Source organism: Puma concolor, chromosome C2 (genome assembly GCF_028749965.1).
Source record: "Puma concolor isolate L17-30 chromosome C2, mPumCon1.1.hap2, whole genome shotgun sequence".
NCBI lineage: Eukaryota > Metazoa > Chordata > Mammalia > Carnivora > Felidae > Puma > Puma concolor.
The window spans coordinates 19979951-20001665 of NC_141675.1; the positions used below are offsets into that span (position 1 = coordinate 19979951).

At 39.5% G+C, this 21715-nt stretch overlaps 1 protein-coding gene across 1 annotated transcript in view; it reads left to right on the plus strand.

Moving 5' to 3' along the window:
* The first annotated feature begins 1313 nt into the window (after positions 1-1313).
* Positions 1314-21715, plus strand: part of ZNF385D (zinc finger protein 385D) — a 909549-nt gene continuing 889147 nt past the window's right edge. Inside the window, exon 1 of the mRNA XM_086674198.1 lies at positions 1314-1608. Within this exon, the coding sequence (XP_086530324.1) occupies positions 1503-1608 (106 nt within the window). The 5' untranslated portion in view covers positions 1314-1502. The remainder of the gene's footprint in view (positions 1609-21715) is intronic.

Here is a 21715-nt window from a genome sequence, read left to right on the forward strand (position 1 = left end):
CTTTCTAAATGTCTGTGAATTTGTGGGGAAGTCACTGTTGTTTATTTTTTAGAGCTACTCTTGAAAACACACAGCAGATTACCATTATTATATACACTTTCCTCAACATTAGTATTCCTAATAATTTTATCAATAGTGGATTATTAATGACAATGATGACAGCATTGTACATGTGGGGCATTTTATACTTGTGCACTCAGTTCACATTTCTAAGTTATTTGGCCTACACAGCATGCTGAAACCCCACGAAAGACACTGTCCCAGGGACTTGTTATTTCAGATCATGGTACAAATAGCTAGTGTCTCAGCTGGTACTGGAAAGTGAGTTTATATTGTTTGTGTTTTGCCCACCTCCAGCCAGCACCTGAGGGACAATACGTGCTTTCAGAGACTACTGCCCACTGGGTAATGTGGTCCTTGGATAAGCATCCTCTGTCACACCATTAAACAAGCAGAGACTCTCAGGCCCCACTCCAAGCCTATTGGAACAGAATCTGAACTCTAACCTGATTTCCTCGATGATTCCTGTGCACGGCAAAATTTGAGAAACACCTCTTTACCTCCTAAGAAAGGACAATGATGGATATGTTTTCATCCCCAGGGTACTGTAGTGTGTGTGTGTGTGTGTGTGTGTGTGTGTGTGTGTGTGTGTGAGAGAGAGAGAGAGAGAGAGAGAGAGAAGAGAGAAGAGTGAGAAGGGGGGGATAGAGGGAGGGGGAAGGGAGGGAAGGAGAGAGGGAGGGGTGAGAAACAGAAGGGGGAGGGATGGAGGTATCAGGTGAGAGAAGAAAAATCCCAGTAGGACCTGGGTCCCTCAAGAGGGGGGAACATGGGTTTTGTGGAGGTGGAATTTCCCCTCATACTTACAGTAGCTTCACCCTATCACTTTGCATCTGCAATCTGAGATTGGAGGTTCACCGTTAAAAAAAAAAAAAGAAAAAAGAAAAAGAGGGGTGTGGAGGTGGGGGTGGGGCTGTTTTCAGGTAGACCTGTATGCAACCCGGGAAGATAAAGGACCTAAGCACAAAAGGAAAGCCCCTTTCCCGAGCCTCCTGAAGCAGCTCACTTGAGCTCATTTCTAATACCCATAGTTTCTGGATGCATTTCTGTCGCTCGCATTTCCCCTTAACACCCAGGATCCACTCACTCCATGAAAGCTAGTTCCTCTCCCCTCGGTTTCTTTCTCTCCGCTCAGCCTTCTCTCCCTTCCCTGGCACCCCCGGGCCGGCCCCTCCCTCTGCTCCAGCTCGCACCTCTCCCCAGCTGGGTGCACCTGAGGCTGGCGCGGGCTCGGGACGCGTGCAGAGCACGGCGGGCGCGGCGGAGGCAGAGGCGCGCCGACAGCCACCTCCAGCCAGCGCCCGAGGGACCACACGAGCGGCGCTCCGGGGACTATTCTCCGCGGCAGCCGCTCACGCCTCGTGGTGACTCTCACCACCGAAGCTGCAGACCGGCCCTTGTGCGCCCCCGGGGCCAGCCAGCCCGGGCGGCCGCTCCTCCTGATGCCGGGGCCGGGGCGCAGGGCGGCCGCCGGCAGGAGGATGAAGGGCTCGGCGGGAGGAAGGAGAGAAAAACTGCTGGGGGCGCCGAAAGCTCAGTCCAGCCGCGGTAAGTTGAGTGCAAAAGAGGTGTCTCCGTGCGGGTGGCGGAGTTGGCTGCGGTGCTGGGGTTGCGCCCCCGGGCGCGGTGAGGCGTACCGAATGGGCATTCGCTTAGTCCGCACCCGGGACGTCCCCCTGTCCCCTCGAACCCCACACCATCAGTCTGCTCCCTTGTCTCTTCCGCTCGGCGCCCAGCAGAGATGTGAGGCAGTGGGGGGCTGGAGTGTAGAGCGCAGAGCTTGAGGGTCTCTAGGCACCACGCGCTGACGGGGACCAAGGGGCAGAGGAAGCAGTGGCAGGGGGCGACAGGGTCAGCCAGGCTCCGGCTGGAGTCGAGGGCTGGGCCACCGAGGACGGACTCCCTGCCGCCTGTCTCCTATTGGGTGTGTGTGGGGCGCGCTCCCTCCTCGGGAAACCAGGCGAAGTTGTTGGGATAAGAAAGCACAGCGGGCTAGCTTCGTGATTGTCTTGTCTTTTCATTTTCTTCCTTCTAATTCGTCCTTTTTCCTTTCTTCCTTTCCTGCCTTTTTTGTTTCTTTTCAAGATCTCTCCTGCGGATGTACAAGATTTGAGGGCAGTGGGGATGCCACCCAGTTACAGGAAGCCTTCCTCCAGGGGAATAATTTTAACATTTCGGGTGGGGTTGGGAGGTTAAGGGTAAATCAGTGCCCCTGGATCTGATTGCCTTCCTGGTCCAGGGGATTGAGTTGGAGGAGAGAGTACGGGGTCTGCGTGCCTTTTGACTTCTTGCGTTTAGGGAGAAGTTTTATTGTGCGTGCAAATTGGGGTCAGAGGAAACCTGCGGGGCGCAACACACTGTCGACCCTTGTGAAATGCCCAATGTCCTGTCTGCCCCCCTTACAGTTCAGACTTCTCTGCATCACATATTTCTGGGGACGATGTTTGTGTCTGCTTCAGCCTGAGCTGCAGCTAAAGTAGCAAGGAATGCGATGTTCCTGGGTGTTATGAGCATCTCCAAATTCTGGAAGCTTGAACTGACTTGCAAGACTACTTTCTGTTCTGTAGGTGTAACTAGGGACCCTCGAGCTGGTGCTTTTTGCTGACATTCCTGTGGCGCTTTCTGGGGATGTCCTAGGGAAATGTCTTTCTCTTCTCTTGAGGCTGTTTGCTACTTGTCTGTTAAAAGCGATTTTCACGTCCATTCAGTTCTGGTTCACCACGTTCCCTGAAACCACTGGGAAAGGTTTATCTCCTTCTGGGTTTTCCTGTCACCCTTGCTCCGTACTGGGTAATTTAGTCACTATCCTCTGGTCCGGAAACATGAAAGGCAAATATGGGTCATTTCAAATTATGTTGATGGATGCAGCACAGTGTGTCTGGGGGTTGCTGCAATGTCTTCGCATTTCCTTCCAGATGTTCCTCAGAAATTAACTGGAGTGCTCTATCCATGGAGCTCAACCATAGACTAGGGGAATGGGTAAGCATCTTGAGTTAATGTATTATCTTAGATTTCAGTAAGCGAGGTGCTAGAAGCTATGTGTGTTAGGAGAAAGAAACCTGAGCCAAAATATAGGACGTCTGGACTGCTTTGCTTAGTTACAGAGTGGCTGAAGGAACTTGGGGTCATTTGACAAGAACAAGAACAACCGTAATAATGACGCCTAACATTTTTTTCCCCATTCACAGCACACTAAGCACTGTATGAATGCCCTTACAGCTCCTTTAAATATATAACAACCCCAGGAAGGCAACATCTTTACTTCTCCATTTTGTGGATAAGGAAAAAGGAGCCTTAGAGATGTAAAATTTGGAAAAGTTCCAGAGTTAGTGTTTTAGAACCCAAGATTGCTGGACTTCAAAGTTGATTCCTTCAATCATTACTCAACCTTGTCGAACCTCATTTGAAAAGTGGGAGGACTATCTGAGTTCTAACCCCATGAAAAATTAGTACCACATCATAGATTGATTCATGTACAACTATTTCAAATGTTTAACAGAAACGTCCAACTCAGACTTCAAATCAAATGAAAAATGTGTCACATTTATGTCATTTGGCTTGCCATCTGTAGAGAGGGCTAAATGCTGAGGTCTTGTTGTTCCCCTTGACAGTGTTTCTTCTTTGAGCCCCTTTACTGTAAATCAGTAGTAGTATTGTATAGCCTTTCTCTTAACAATCTGTGATTTATAACATTAAATATACCTGATGCTAACATCACATTTGTATGACTCTCTAGAGTTATTCTGAGGTCTACCTGGACACTCTCATAGTTTAGCCAGCTTATAATTAATGCTCAGATCCTAACAGGATGTTGAATTTCTATTAAGAGATACATGCAGCTTGTTTGAAAATTTCCTTTTTATTTTCAGCAGTATTTTCAAAACAATTACACCCCCTGCTGTGATTTGCTATTTACTAGGTGCATCAAAAGTTCAGTAATGAAAAATGTTTGTAATTCAACAAAACATAGTGTCTCATCTACAATAACAACTTTGGCTAAAAGACTCACATCCAATTTAGGGCTTATTTTATCTGAAATTTAATTAAGATGTTGCATTTGTTACTGCAAAATGTATGCAGGTAGTTGAGGACACATCTTCCATTATTTTCTTGTAATCTCCAACTATAAATTCATTACTGATGAGTTCTTCAGATAATTTGTTGTGTGCTGTCTAAAGATTTTGAGGTTTTAAAACAAAGAACGAAAGCAGCAAATAGATCATATTTGTTGTATTTCTTCATAAGATGTAATTATGCATATCTGGGGAATAGTGATGTATTTTAAGTCACAGATCTGATTTGCCTGCACATGAATGGAATGATCAGATAAAAGTATGTAAGTCCGTTGGGATACTAATGATATTCATATCCCAGATGGGGGAACAACTTTGGAAATAGAGAATCTTTGACAAGTTATCTTACTAGGTTTCATCACACTTGCATAGTATCTTATTGTTTGTTGTCAAATAAAAGGACATTTCTCTGTTACAGTAAACTAAGTTATTCCTTTGATTTCTTTGTTTTAGAGTTAAATTGTGTTTTCTAGTAGTAACGTAGTGTTGCATAAAATTAACGTTTGTGTCCTTTCAAATATTTGAAGTCTTAAAAAAATCATACTTTGTGTACTGTAAGTAATCCATTTCTGAATACATTCACAGGAATATAAAAATAGTACAGTAGTAACTTGCCTTGAGGTTTTGTTTGTTTTTTTAGAAGTAGATAATGAGGTTGTTACAGTGGTTAACATATTTAACCTTGGTAACGAAGTATTGAAATTAATTGTAAATATGAATTTTTGAACTGCAAAATATTTTATGATGAGTCTTATAAGTGGGTTAACCTTATAATCACATGAACATCTGTTAGGTGTTTGACAATTTTTTTTTGTTTTATATTTGCACAATAGGATTTTAGTTTATGTGCTATTATTTGGTGATTTGAACAACCAGATTTCTGGAAAATGATTTAAGCTCTATAAGCATCTGAGTCATATTGGTGTCACAGAGCAAAGAAACTGATATTGGGGAAGGAGTTTTAATTTTGAATGTTGCAAGGGCTTAGAGCTCAAGGTAGATGACACTCCTTGGTTTTTTGACAAGCCTCTAAATAGAGACTTTGAATAAAATAAAGCCTGTGGGTTGAACATTAAGCAAGCACTTGAGTAGGCTCTTTGGAAACCTAGATCAGCTCAAATGGAATTATGTGCCTCAAATTTGGTGTAATTAATTTGAACAAGTAATTAACAAACACATTTGAGATCCTTAAAAAAACTCCAGTATGTTAAAAATGCATTAATTTACATAATCTACGGCTTGCTAAGATTGGCAATAACTCCTGTTTGTGGATTGACCCATCCTTAACTTTAAAAATAAAGTCCAATGAGAAAGAACTTTACGGAAACCGAGAAGCAGAGATGAATCAGATTTCTTCACAAAGTCTTTATCGCATTTGAAATGTGATGGTAATCAAATCCAGGTAATTCTGTCCCACTTTTAGTCTTTTGCAGAGACTGAGAATGGGATTCAAAGAGTATCTTTTTCCTAACCTACTGATGTACGGTAGAGAATACTAGAACACAGTTTTAGAGTGGCGATAGAGTGCTCTAGGCCATTTAATGATTTTATTACTTTGTAGTGTCATCCAACCATGCGTTTCATTTTTTGCCTTATTTGAAACACAAAGTGGCAGTCCACTCTGATCTCGAATTATATGTACCACAGCTGGCAAACATACAGCATTTCTAAACTGGTCTCTTAAGTCAGAGATTTGCAGTAAAGGAGAGTTCTTAACTTTGCCTCCATGTAATTATGTAGCCCGTCTTCTGGCACACAGTACTAATCTTGGCATATCTTGATTACCCATTAGACCTATCTGTCTCCATGAGAGCAACAAATACTATTACAGGGCAGCGTTAAGGAGGTCCATTTGCGGATTTAACTATGGTTTCTTATAACACGGGGTCAGGCATCCTCTGTTAATTTTATTCTGGTCTTGTGATGGGTCCTTGTTTATATATCTAAAGAGTTAATCGCGGCTGTTTTTATAATTTATTATTAGACAATTATTAGAGATTTCTTTCTTCTTTAACAATCTCTCATCTACCCCCAATTGAAATGAAAGACATAATAATGAAATATGTCTATAGTATCTTTATTTGACTTTTACTTAAACAAAGAAATGCACTTGAAACTCCAGAAGGCGTCCTGAAAACTCTACATTTTAAAACTATTTTGTTGAGAAGAACTTCCAGTAGTTAGTCTCAGTGTACCAAATCTATCCAGATCACCTAGAATTTGAAGAATATAGGCACTGGATTGAGCTCTCAAGTGGATGCAAGTGTTTCATCCATAGTAAAATTTGGCATTAAAGTTACAGAGACAAAATAGTCTTTTAACATGATGTAGCCTTTAAGAAAGTGCACTCAAGAACTGGAACACCTTAGTTTGAATCCTTGCTCTGTTCCTTACAAGCTGTGAGAATTTAGAGGCTCCTGGGTGGCTCAGTTGGTGAATTGTCCGACCTAAGCTCAGGTCACGATCTCACGTTTCCTGAGTCTGAGCCCCACATTGGGCTCTGTGCTACCAGCTTGGAGCCTGGAGCCTGTTTCAGACTCTGTGTCTCCCTCTCTCTCTCTCTCTCTGCCCCCTCCACCTCTCTCCCTCTCTCTCTCTCTCTCTCTCTCTCCCCCCCGTCTCTCCTTCAAAAATAAACATTAAAAAATTTAAAAATGTGAGAATTTAGTCAATTTATTGTACGTTTCTTTGCTTTAGCTGTAACATGGTGATACTAAGTGATTGAATTTCATGGGTTGATTGATCACCATCAAGTATTAGTTTTCTATAGTTACTCAACCAGATTGCCACAAATGTGGTGGCTTCAAACAACAGAAATGAATTCTCTCACAATTCTGAAGGTCATAAATCTGGAATCAGTATCACTGGACTGAAATCGAGGTCTCAGCAAGGCTGTGTACTCTCTGGAGGCTCTAGGGGGGAATCTGTACCTTGCCTCTTGCAACTTCTGGTGGCCATTGGCATTCCTTGGTTTGTGGTCACATCACTTCTGTCTCTGCCTTTGTCTTCCCATTGCCTTCCCATTGCCTTCTCCTCTGTGAGTCTAATTTCCATCTGCTTTTCTCTTCTAAGGACATTTGTGATTGCATTTAGGGCCTATCCTGATAATCCAGAATAATTTCTTATGTTAAGATCCTTAACTTAATCCTACCTGCAGTGACTCTTTTCCCAAAGATGACATTTACAGGTTCCAGGGATTGGGGTCTTGAGACCTGGAGTGGGAATGTTGGAGGGTTGTCTGTACATTACTTGGCCTATTATAATCATCATCCTCATATTTTTGTACTGTGCTAGATGTATGAAAAGATAGCAGAACCAATATAACTAAATTATGGAAAATGTAGAAAGTATCAGAAAATTCATATATTTTTAAAGCACATTTTCCTAACTTATGTTCAAATTTTGACCAGATTTTTTGATCAGAGACTTCAGGGCAATTAATTATTTTCTGTTCGCTTTAACATAATGCAGTCAGTAAATATCTGATGAGTAGTTACTATGTGCTTACAGAATATTGGTCCTGGGGATATCAAAGTTGACAGGAAAAGAAAGACCCTGAGGTCATGGAGCGTTTAGTGTATGAAAAATAGCTAGACAACTACTACAATTTATTTTATTTATGTATTTTTAAACTTTTTTTTATGTTTGTTTATTTTTGAGACAGAGAGAGACAGAGGATGAATGGGGGAGGGTCAGAGAGAGAGGGAGACACAAAATCTGAAACAGGCTCCAGTTTCTGAGCTGTCAGCACAGAGCCCGACATGGGGCTCGAACTCACGGAGCACGAGATCATGACCTGAGCCAAAGTCGGACGCCTAACCGACTGAGCCACCCAGGTGCCCCAACAGCTACTACATTTTAAATAGTACTTTGATAGAATACAATTAGCTCTTTCTGTTTAATTCACAATTTTAGGAGCAAAGAAATACCATTAAACATAGTTTAGAGATAAGGAACTAAGCTAGGAAATATGCATATACATAGCTAAGATGGGACAATTTTTGAATTGTCTTCCTTCTGCTTACACTATATGTGCCATAAAATAAAATGAAAAATCAGGAACAAATTTAACAAAATAAATAAAAATAAAATTTTTGAAATACAAACAGAATTTGTCAACCACATAATTTAATTAACTAGAAATATCAACTCATAAGATATTATGGTTAATTGGACTTGGGTTTAGCTGAAAAGTTAAGAGCTTCTCTTTCAGAATTGTTATATTTTCCTTTTTTTTTTCTAGAGGGTATTAGTTGATTTTCCGACTTTGGTGAATAGACACTATTTACTTATTTATTCTTTAACTTTTTAAAGAAAATGATCCGAATAAAATACATAAAACATGAAAGTTATCATCTTAACCATTTGTAAGGGTACAGTTCAGTGGCATTAAATACATTCCTATAGTTTTGCATCCTTCATCACCGCACGTATCCAGAACTCTTCTTGCAAAACTAAAACTCTATCCCCTTTAAACAATAACTCCACATTTCCCTCTCCCTATTACCTAGCAACCGTCTTTCTACTTACTGTCTGTATGATTTTGACTACTGTAAGTACCTCCTGTAAGTGGAATCAGAGAATAATTGTCTTTTTGTAACTGGCTTATTTTACTCAGCATAATGTCGTCAAGGTTCATCCATGTAGAGTAGCATATATTAGAGTATTTCCTTCCTGTTATATGTATAAATGACATTTTGTTTATCCATGCTTCTATCAATGGGCACTTGGGTTGCTTCTGCATTTTGCCTTTTGGGCATAATGCTGCTGTGAACATGGCTGTACAAACATCTCTTCCAGGCTGCTTTTAATCCTTTAGGAACATACCCAGAAGCAGAATTGCTGGATCATATAGCGATTCTGTTTGTAATTTTTTGAGGAGTTGCCATAGTGGTTTTTTTTTTTTTTTCTTGTGGCTGTACCATTTTACATTCCCAGTGCACAAGAGTTCCAATTTCTCTGATCCTTGCCAAAACTCATTTTCTGGTTCATTCGTTCACCTCCCTCCCTCCCTCCCTTCATTCCTTTCATTGTTGTTGTTTTAATGGTAGCCAATTTAGTAGATACGAGATGGTATCTCACTGTAGTTTTTTTTTTAATTGTTTTTAATGTTTATTTTTGAGAGAGAGAGAGAGAGAGGGAATGCACACCCGTGCACATGGGGGAGGGGTGGAGAGAAAGGGAGACATAGAACCCAAAGCAGGCTCCAGGCTCTGAGCTGTCAGCACAGAGCCCTACATGGGGCTCAAACTCAGGAAATGTGAGATCATGACCTGAGCCAAAGTCCGACACTCAACCAACTGAGCCATCCAGGTGATCCTCACTGTAGTTTTGATTTGCATTTCCCTAATGATTAGTGTATTAAATATCTTTTTGTGTGCTTATTCATCATTTGTATATTTTCTTTGGGGAAAAGTCTATTTGAGTCCTTTGCTCATTTTTGAGTTAGATTGCTTGCTTTGCTGCTGTTGTTGTTGAGTCTTAGGAATTCACTATATATTTTGGTTAGTCCCTTATTTGGTATATGATTTGCAAGTTTTTCCCATTCTGTGGTTTGCCTTTTAATTCTGTTGGTAATGTTTTTTAGATGTACAGATTAAAAAATTTTTCACAGTCCACTTTGTTCATTTTTTTCTTTTGTTCCCTGGGCCTTTAATGGCATATCTAAGCAAACAATGTCTCTTCTTTACCTTTTTGGTAACGAGTTTGAGAAGTTTTTTTTTTTTTTTTTTTAACCTTTTATTTATTTTTGAGACAGGGAGAGACAGAGCATGAACAGGGGAGGGTCAGAGAGAGGGAGACACAGAATCCGAAACAGGCTCCAGGCTCTGAGCTGTCAGCACAGAGCCCAACGCGGGGCTCAAACTCACGGACCGTGAGATCATGACCTGAGCCGAAGTCGGCCGCTTAACCGACTGAGCCACCCAGGCGCCCCTAGTTTGAGAAGTTTTAAAAAACAATGTGGGGTGCCTGGGTGGCTCAGTTGGTTAAGGGTCTGACTCCTAATTTTGGCTCAGGTCATGATCTTGTGGTTCATGAGTTTGAGCTCTGCACAGAGCCTGCTTGGGATTCTCTCTCTCCCTCTCTCTTTGCCCCTATTCTGCTCATTGTCTCTTTCTCTCTTTCTCCAAAGAGATAAATAACCTTAAAAAAAAACAGTGTAAAATATCGCTAAATTAAATCTACAAAATAAGAGACTAGGATGAGAAGAAATAAACTGTAATTGCAGACTAAATTATCAATAATCTCACATATGTAATGTTGACCAACAAAGGCCAGCAAGCCCCAAAAGCCTGAGTCCATTCACACATGTTCAAAATTAAGTAAAACTAACTTACGAATACATCATAATTTCTGGAGGGGAAGGGGGCAACATGCTGAAATGTTCTGTTTTCTGATCTGAGTGTTGATTATGTGGGTTTATTCCCTTGCAAAAACTCAAGTTGTACCTATGATTTATGCACTTCTCTGTATTTCAATTACACTTAAGAAAGTTAAAAATCAGTTGGTCATTCAGAAGCACATGACAAAGAGAAATTTCCTTAGAAGTAGGAAAGATAGGAAAAGAAATGTGTTCTAAGGGTTTATCCACTTGGACGACTTGGTCTGTATATTTGGCCCTAAGGTTTTATTATTATTATTTTTTTCTTAGAATAAGTGAGCAGGGGAGAGGGACAAAGCGGGAAGAGAGAGTGGGGGGCGGGGGTTGGAGAGAGAGAGGGTGGGTGGGTGGGGGGTGGGAAGAGGAAGGGGAATCTTAATCAGGCTCCAAGCTCAGTGTGGAGCCTGTCATGCAGCTCTGTTCCATGACCCTGGGATGATGAACTGAGCTGAAATCAGGAGGCGGATACTCAACCAACTGAGCCACCCAGGGGTCCTTGGCCCTAAATTTTAAACAGCAATCACATCCGTGGGCACAGATATCATCAGAACAATGCTGTTCAAGAGAAAAACACCATTCCTAGGACTGAGACTGGAGGGAAGTTTTCCCATGAGTCTTCATGAAAAGGGAACTGAATGATGCAGCGAATAACATTTTCTTGTTAATACAGCAGAGACTTTGATAGGAATCTTTCGTAAAAGTGAAGAGCAGTGTAGTTACTGGATGCTTTCTGGTTTGTCTTAACTTTAAACATTTCAAAGTTTCTAGCGGAACGGGAAGGCCATGTATTCCTTAGACCATGCTTTGTAAATTCACTTCCTTTAATGATACCTTTGGCCATGGTTGCATGGCAGTGAGTTTGAGCCCACTTAGACACATTCATCGTGCTGATACTCCTTGTGATGAGTTAAAAACTGGAGTCAGCTTGACTCATTGGGGAACCTGGGAAAATGGATACCTTCCAGGAATGAGAGGGGTAGCTCTGAGGTAAAAGCAGTGGGCAAGTTCATATTTGCTTAAATAATTAATAAGTAGGATGCAGTGAATTAATTTGATTTCCCTTGATAATTCTTCACAGTTCTTCACAAATCTCTCCAGGCATCAATAATCTAGACAATGATAGCTATAATCCCACAGAGAATAATTCTTGTATGACAGGGACCATGTTGTATTAATCTTTCTACCTCTTGTGATGCTGGACAGTGCCTTCAACAAAGTAGGTATCCCCAAACATTGTTGAGTGAGTAAATGATTAAATTCTGCAATGTGGTAGACATAGAATTTGTAGAGGGTGGAAATAGTTATCAGAATCTTAAGATACTTTAAGAATTGCCTTAAAAACAGCCTCATAATCTATCAAATTTTTGATACACTGTGTCATTTGGTCTCTTCTGAGTAAAGTAGACATGGATCAATTATTGGTTAATTAATGGCTTTTAGTGAGTTAAGTTTTTTAGCGCCTCATAAAGAAAAGTTTGACCTTAAGAAATTGCTTTCAAAATACCATTTTTCCATTCCTATGGATTTTGGGTGAGCACTCTGTATTTGTAGAAATTCCTTATTAATGAGTGGCATAACTCTTAATTATTTATTAATCATAAATTATGTCTAATCCCAATGTATACTTCCTTGACTCTTTGTAAATGAAAAACCAGAACAAGTTAACCTGAAGAGATGATACCAAAAATTTTTTAAGTTTTCTTTTTATTTAATTAATTTTATTTTACGTATTTGACAGTGAGAGAGCACGAGCCAGGGAGAGGGGCAAGGGGAAAGAGAGAGAGGGAGAGAGAGAGAGGAAGAGAGAGAGAGGGAGAGAGAGAAAGAGAATATCGCTGGGATCATGACCTGAGCTGAAATCAAGACTCAGATGCTCAACTGACTGAGCCACCCAGGCACTCCGAAACATGTTTTCTCTTTTTAGATCATAAATTAGAACATGATTCTGAATTTAAATATTCAAAAGTTGAAGAGGAAGTCTTCGAAACTCTGACGACATCAGAAGAAAGAAGTTCCTTCTTTAAAAATTGCCTTTAGGGGCGCCTGGGTGGCGCAGTCGGTTAAGCGACCGACTTCAGCCAGGTCACGATCTCGCGGTCCGTGAGTTCGAGCCCCGCGTCGGGCTCTGGGCTGATGGCTCAGAGCCTGGAGCCTGTTTCCGATTCTGTGTCTCCCTCTCTCTCTGCCCCTCCTCCATTCATGCTCTGTCTCTCTCCCAAAAATAAATAAACGTTGAAAAAAAAAATTAAAAAAAAATGCCTTTAACAAAGTACAAGTTTCCCTAATTAGGATTTTTTAGCATGTGTAAGAAAATTTGAGGAAAAACTAAATACTATTCAGGGTAGAAAAGGTTGCCGTTGTGAATTACGGGATTCACATTGCTTTGTCCATTTAGAGCAAGCATTCTATTCCTATCAAGGCACACACTAAAATACAACAATGAAATAGTGTTTTATAGAATACTGAAATGACATCTGTAATTTCTCATTTGTTTCTTCCCACAAATTAGGTGGGTATGTGTTACCATTATGACAGTTACATTTTTTTTTAAGATACATAAACAAAAAGTCAAGTGATTTGGCAAGGTTGAGTAACTGGTAGGTAGCAAAGTTGGATCATGAATTAACCTTGTCTGACTCAATGCCTGATGTTCTCTGTGCTACCCTGAATAGTTTCCTTTTCTTTCCACATATTCAGGGAAATAGCTTCTGTTAAGTCTATCATACATTGGAATGAATTACTTGGGACAATGATAGTCTATGACTGGAATGGAGATGAGAACAATCAATAAGTGACAGTATTAAGGCAGTACTAATGAAACTTTAATTTGAAAATTGCTCCGAAATGTATTCCAAGATAGGTTTTATAACCATACTCAGATTTGATGTGAAGATAAACTAATTTTATGCAAATGCTAAAGTGACTTTAACAGTTATGTTATATACCTTGATGTGGTCCTTAAGGAAAATTGTCAGGACCATTAATAAGTTTCTAAATTGATTAGGCTAATTTGGTACTCCAAAAGGCATCTTCCTATAAATTAATGCTGCCTATTACATTCTGATTACAGCAAATTGCTTGCTTTCCATGCCCAACTTTGAAAGTTTCCAGTCTCTGCATTTTTGTGCTTTCCCAGTTGTTGACTTTCCATTTTGTCTTGCCACATCAGAACAATGAATCATCTTGTCCATTAGCTGAGTTTGGAAATTCTGTGTTATTCAATGAATTTGTTTTTACTCCATCCCTCTGATAATTTGAAACCTGGCAACTTAACTACTTTCCCAAATGTGTTTGTGATGCAACATCAACAAGTTTTGTTTTGAACAGCAAAAGACTGCAGTATTTTTTTTCCATCCTTATAACTCAAATGCAATCTTTTGTAAAAAATGTTTTTACATTTACTTACTTTTGATAGAGAGCACAAGTGGGGGAGTGGCAGAGAGAGAAGGAGACAAAGAATCCAAAGCAGGCTCCAGGCTCCAAGCTGTCAGCACAGAATCCTACGTGGGGCTTGAACTCAGAAACCTTGAGATCATGACCTGACCTGAAGTCGGATGCTTAACTGACAGAGCCACCCAGGCGCCCCTCAAATGCAATATTTTAATAACTGACTGTGTGTTTCAGAATAATAAAAGGTTTAGGGTAATAATAGCTAGTGATCTCTAGAGGGGCAGCATAATCAAATAATATTAGAAGGCTCTCAATTTTTATAACCTGATGGAAACAGAAATGTGCCAACTGAGTGGTCACCCTGATTATCCGAGTCTCAAAGGAATACACAGTTATTCGTTTTTATTTCATGATTTCATACTAAAGGAGAGCCAAAACGTTAAAGTCAGAGTGTTATTTCTTTGTTTCTAACACTTAAAGCATGAGGTGAACAGAGGGACACACAGTGAGACAACGTATGTCAACACAATGTGCCTCTCGTGCCCCCTACAGTGAACAGGGCTTACAAGGGCATTGGTATTTTTTTCCATTTTGAAAGAATGTTTAAGACTTCGTGTCATTGCTTTGTTATTAAAATAAACAGCATTGAATCTTGGAAGTTGGCTCTTAGAGAAGCGTCAGTGAAGTCTAGTAAAAATGATGGTAATAAATTACAGAACTTTGGTTGATTTCATAATGTGCATAGAGAATACAGCGAAGCATGTCCCTTAGGAAACTGCCAAGAACTGCACAATACTTATTGTGTCTGGAGCTGGAACCGTGGTGCCGATTCCATGAGTATGGCTGTGTGTGTATGGGAATATAATGTGTGTCCGCACACTAAAGTCATTTGGAAGTCATTGGGAGGTTAGTTTGAGGATGGCTTGGCGTATTTTTGTGGAAAATCATAAAAGTAGTTTGCTCTAAAAGAATAAAATTACCCAGGCATATGTTTTCAAGAAAGAAATCATACTCTTCCAACAGTCTAGTAAAGGTTTATTTAGCTCTTGCTTTATTAGTTCCTGAAATTTTTCAGAAAATGAAACAAGTTGTAAGAGTTCAACTGTGACTACTTTCCAACATAACGTTGGAAGTGTCCCCAAAGAGGATCTTGTTAAAGCTAGTAAAGTGGCTGTGATTTTAACAGTCGCAGTAATCCCATCCTTATGTGTCATGTCGTTTGTGGCTTTTCTTTTGCCTTCCGTTCAAGTAAAGAAAGTGATCCCACAGACAATTTTGAGAACTTTCCTCTACCTGAAAAGTACCTTGTTTTTGAACCTTATGCTGCCTTTACTACATATACCGCATTCTCTTTTACAGCCCACTTAAAAAATTACGTGGCCAAGGAATAGAAGTGACATTATACATTCATTTGTTTACATATGGTTCATAACTAGTTTTCATACCAGTGAGAGATGCACTGTGTCCACAGGGCATCATTTCCTGTCATTTCTACTGGTACTCCCATTGTCATTTCAAGCTGAGTTCATCATTTTGCCTCTAAATTCAGCTCCACTTTTTCTTGGCTTGAGGTTTTGTTTTGTTTTGTTTTGTTTTGTTTTTCAATACCAACACTGCTTTCCTCAGAGTTTAACTATTTCTATACGTTAAAGCATTTTTTAATGTTTATTTATTTATCTATTTCTTTATTTTTTTTTTTGAGAGAGAGAGAGAGAGAGAGAGAGCAAGTGTGAGCAGCAGACGGGCAGGGAGAGGGAGAGAGAGAGAATCCCAAGCAGGATCCATGCTGTCAGCACAGAGCCTGATGTGGGGCTTGCTTGACCTCATGAAACTGTGAGATCATGACCTTAGCTGAAATCAAGAGTTGGACACTTAACCGACTGAGCCACCAAGTGCCCCTCGCCGTGGCCATTTAAATCTACCATCATAAGGTAATTCTAGGTGGAGGCTGCAATTGATTCAACTAACAACATACATAGAGAAATACTATCATGCAAGTTCCAAGAGATTTTTCTGTCTTGCAGAATCCAATACCTCCTTGCAAATGAGCTGGTATTAGCCTTTTACTAGAAGGAAAAATAATATAGACAGCTTTTGCATTTTGCTCAAAATCGCTGGCCACACCTAGCCTGCTTGAGATTCTCTCTCTCTGCCTCTTCCCCACTCATGCTGTCTCTGTCTCTCTCAAAATAAATAAATAAACTTTAAAAAAAAAAAAAACAAAATGGCCACACTGAGAGAAGCATTATATAATGGCATTTTTATTTTGTTCGCAGTAAATAAGTCAGAATGGGCAAATAGAGTTGTAGAGGTTTTTATTTTTTATTTTTTTGTATAGGGAGTCAAAAGTATCCCACTTTTTGCTAGATGTCAAAAAGAGGTCCTCTGCTTCCATTTCCTGGGTTCTGGGCCTGGATGTGTAACCAGATGATTTGTAGGCTTATGATATTGGGTCATTAAATCATAGAGATGGTTCTCATAACTTTGGAGATGAGTATGTTGCCGTTTAAAATTTCACTTCCGGGGCGCCTGGGTGGCGCAGTCGGTTAAGCGTCCGACTTCAGCCAGGTCACAATCTCGCGGTCCGTGAGTTCGAGCCCCGCGTCGGGCTCTGGGCTGATGGCTCGGAGCCTGGAGCCTGTTTCCGATTCTGTGTCTCCCTCTCTCTCTGCCCCTCCCCCGTTCATGCTCTCACTCTCTCTGTCCCAAAAATAAATAAACGTTGAAAAAAAAATTAAAAAAAAAAATAAAATTTCACTTCCAACTGGACATTCTTTCTGGTGCCACTCATTCTTCTAATGCTTAGTAGCTGCCTTCCTATAAAGGCTGTTCAAAAGTTTGTCCTGAATTTCAAATTCTTTATCCAATGCCTGCTCTTAAATTCAGAATATTTTCTGGTTTCTTTTTCTTAGATGAAATAAAGGTCATTAGAGTGGTACACCTTCACATTTTCCTTCTGTCATTACCAGTTACAGCTTCATTTACAACCATCCTGATTCACATCTCTGACCCAAGAGGATTGCTCTCCCAAGGCCCGATTACTTATCTTATAATCCCACTTCCTCCTGGTACCTTTTAAACATTTCACCAGTTACTCATCGTCCTGCTTAAAACTTGGCTCTTTTTTTCCATCTGCTTGCCCTCCAGATCCGCTGTACTCTTCTTTCTTCAGGCTGCTGTCCCAAATCTCTCCATGGAATCACTGCCAAACTTTTAGAAAGGGCAGTCCCCATGCTTTCCTTTCATTGCTTTATCTCATTTTGTCATACTTCTGAGACACTTCTCTAGGGTTACGCATGAACTTTATGTCGAATCCAAAGGTCTCTTTTCAACATTACTTGGGCTTAAACATGCTAAAATATTTAACTCAGCAGACTGTCCTTATTATTCATTCACAAATACTGAGTGCCCAATACTGCATAAGGTACATAACCTGGGAATAGGGATAGGATTCAACATTTTATTTCCACGAATGTAAAGTTACCCAGGAAAGGAGGAAATAATTAATTGAAAACAGAGCATATACATTGCTTGTAGTGATTAGATGTGCTTACTAATCACTCACTTGGAAGGATTGTAATACTCCACACCCCTGAAATAAGGTCATGACCTATCATTTGCTCTAGCCAAGAAAATGTGATTGGAAGTGATTTGTCACATTTTGGCAGAAGACTTGAGAAGCTGGTGTGTGATTTGTTAGTTTCCTTTCCTCCGTCACAGAGATCAACACAAGTGTTTTAGTTGGTGGAGGCTTTGACAGTTCGTGACCCGGCGTGAGGGTTAATTTGCAGTGAAGGCCCTGCTGATCTGAGATGGACATGTGGTGTGAGCAAGAACTAAGTTTTTGTTTCTTTAAGTGACTAAGATTTTAGAACTTTGTCACTGTCATTCAACCTAGCATATCCTGTCTGCCGTGAGGATTCACTGTAAGCGTTGTGAAAATAGAACTGCACTTTCAGGCTTCTACTAGATTTTTCAAACTGTATGTCCCAGCATGACTCTAAATCCATCATATTAAAAATAAAATGTCTGAAAAAAATGAAAGCGATTGCTAAGCAATTAGTGACCTAATTTAATTGCCTTGCATCTATCTAGAAAGTAGTAGAGGGTCTATGAGAAAATCAGTTCACATCCAACTGTATACATTTCGTAATGTACTTGTTATTGTAGCTCAGGGCTGCTCTGAAGTTTATATTTCCTTCTCTACAAACTTCTTGAAACTTAAAATCATTTCAAGTTCACTTAGAGATTTGGGGATAATGATATGCTTTGGTCTATTTTTCTTCCTATCTGAAAGCTTCATTGTGTTAAGGCTGGAAAAGTACTATGTAATTATGTGTGTGAACTTCTTGATAATTTCAGTGATGGAATTTTCTTTTTATGTGCAAATGCTTATTCCTGCACTTTTCATATAATTAATGTGCTCACAATTATATAGGACCTATTATAACTTGCTATCTCATTTCCTGTACATACTGCAGAGAGGGCGTTGTCTGGGTGGTGAATGTTTTGCTCACTTAATGGTAAACTCTGATTTTATTACCACCTTAACCTCTTCTTCTTGATATTTTATATCATCTTCTACTTTGTTTTGAATGTCTCACCGAAGACTTTACTTTGTAATATGTCCAATAATATATATAACTGAGGATAGCACTGAATGGACCAACCCAGAAATATCCCTTTAGAATGGACTTATCATTGATTTGTGCTCATATATATTATTGCTCTGTCTTCATCTCTTAAAAAATTCACCAATAACAATCCCTGTTCTGTTTATCTAATCTCACTTTGATACTTCAAAACGTATCTCTACATTTCTTTGAAAGCTTTGGTGTAAGGAAAATTAGTTGGGGCACAGAATTCCAGCATCAACAGCCTGCTAGCACCTGAATGAGACAGGAGTTTCTGTGGCCATGAGGAAGGGTATTATGATGTTTGCCTTCTTTTTGCCTCTTGTCTCTTTCCTTCTCTTAGGTTGACACTCCTTAGGTGCTGTTCAACCCCAATCACCCCATGTGAAACACTTTCCTTAAAAAATAAAGGTGCTACTAAAAGAAAAGTCACATAAAGGTAACACTCAAAGTAGCATTGTTTGTAAAATTTTACATTTCATATGCATCAAAATATACTTCCTATGGGATTTGTTGTTTCATGTGTGGACCATTTTATACATGCTCAGTAATAATAATGATGCAAAATAGAATATCTGTGATATATAAACACAGATGCTTTGGTTAAATAGTATTTGCATGGTTTGGTCTGTTGGTTTCCACCCCCAGCTAGTCCGTGGGAACCAAAAGTAATTAAATCTCAAGCTGCTTAAAACATGTACATGGAGGGGCGCCTGGGTGGCTCAGTCGGTTGAGCGTCCGACTCTGGCTCAGGTCATGATCCCACGGTACGTTGAGTTCGAGCCCCGCGTCGGGCTCTGTGCTGACAGCTCAGAGCCTGGAGCCTGTTTCGGATTCTGTGTCTCCCTCTCTCTGACCTTCCCCCGTTCATGCTCTGTCTCCCTCTGTCTCAAAAGTAAACATTTAAAAAAAAATGTACATGTGATCACACAATGTCCATGTATGCAGTAAGAGTTTTTACATTCTATGTTTGTTTTACTATTTTATGTATGTTGTTTACATTTCGTTCTTGGGAAAGGAATTGGAAGTATTTGCAACCTATATGCAGAAAAGAGAAATAATACTAAAAGGATAATGCAAGGGATTTACTGAGTTATGTATCTGTTTGTTGTAATACAACTTTTTATATTTCATAGCTTCTGTACTTAATGATTTGGAAATATACCGTTTGTAGTCTATAAGCTCTACCATTAAATTTGTGATATGGATGTATACTGTGTATGCTAATAACCCTTTATTTGTTTCTTAAGAAAAAATGAATATTCTTTTCTTATACTTTACAGATGATTCGAAGTCCTTATATGTTTCAGTTTGCTTCATATTTGATCATGATATTCTTTGGAGTTAAAAAATTTTTTTTCATGGAAATTTTCTTTCTTTTTTTAATGGAAGATCTTTTTCTTCATCATCTTGCTAATGTCCCGCTTCTTCTAATTTCTTGGAATCAATTTAAGGATACTTCTTTAAGTTTTCCTAAATTCACTGGCTTCTTGGTTTCCATTGCTCTCTTAGCTGCCACTATGAGATTTCATTTCATTTTTGTATGCTCCCATTGTCTTGTATTTCATATATCCCATATTCCTGGATCATACTGGAATATATAACAAGGAAGTTATGTTAGAACGATGTGTGTGATATAAAATATTTCAGAGTCTTTACAAAAGAGTTTACAACAGGGGCGCCTGGGAATCTCAGTCGGTTAAGCCTCCAACTCTTGGTTTTGGCTCATGTCATGATCTCATGGTTGGTGGGATTGAGCCCACATTGGCAGTACAGAGCCTGCTTGGGATTCTCTCTCCTCTTTTTCTGCCCCTCCCCTTGCATGCAGGCAGGTGTGTGCAAGCTCTCTGTCTAAATAAATAAATTAAACATTTAAAAAAAAGAAAAGAAGGGCTCCTGGGTGGCTCAGTTGGTTAAGCGTCTGACTTCAGCTCAGGTCATGATCTCACAGTTCGTGGGTCGAGCCCCGCATCGGGCTCTGTGCTGACAGCTCAGTGCCTGGAACCTGCTTCGGATTCTGTGTCTCCTTCTCTCTCTCTCTGCCCCTCCTCTGCTCACACTCTGTGTCTCTCTCTCTCTCAAAAATAAATAAACATTAAAAAAATTTAAAAAAAAATAGAATTTACAACATCTATCCAATGCTTAAAAAATGTATATGTCTTTTGATAGGACAAATAAACATAAGGGGATTTCTTCTAAAATGTATTGAATGAAAACATTACATATAAAGACTTAATGACAAGTTTACAGTTGCAAATTTTTGCAAGACAATGGGGACTATGTAAAGGACCTTCAAATACAACCTAGAGACATGATGGGATAATGAGGTAGCCAGAACACATCTATTGACAGTGAATTAAAAAAATGACAATCAAATGTAGATTTTATTTTATATTCACTGTTACCATTACATGTGTATAATACAATGTATAGACAGTATTGTTCAGTAGAACTTTTTGTGATGAGGGTAATGTTCCATACGTATTTTATCCAATATTGTAGCCACTAGTCACTTGTGGTTATTGAGCATTTGAAATGTTAGTGCCACTGAGGAACTTTAATTTTGTTTAACTTAAATAACCACAACGCCACATTGGGCAGCAAGGGTGTAGAAAACTATTATATTCCAAGGTGTTAATGGTTATTGTTTATGTTAGGGAGTTATTGATTGCAGGTTTTTCTTACGTTTTTTTTTTTATCTCATCTCTATTTTTTAGGTGAAATTTATCATAAGAAAAGTAAAGGAAGCTATTTTTTGAAGAAAACATTCCTAATAGTTATTGTTACACTATGAAAACCATGACATCTAAATCATGATTTAAGCTTTTAATAATATATAAGCAAATTATTCATTTCTTTCATATCAACATTTCTGCCAATATTTCAGACATAATTAAGCTTTCTTAAGGGATCTGCCTCGGATTAAATTCGAGTTTTAAAGGACAGAAAAATATGTTTAATAATAGCAACAATAGCCATAAATAGTCTTTATGAAGACTTAACTAAGTGCCGTGCATTGAATAACATGTACTAACTCATTTAGTTCTTACTGTATGTATTTGAAATATGTACTGATACTTTCTCCATCCTGCATGAAGCAACTGAAGCACAGAGAATTTAAATAACTTGCCCAAATTACTCAACTAGAATATAGCAGTGTTCAGGGTAAGAATCTG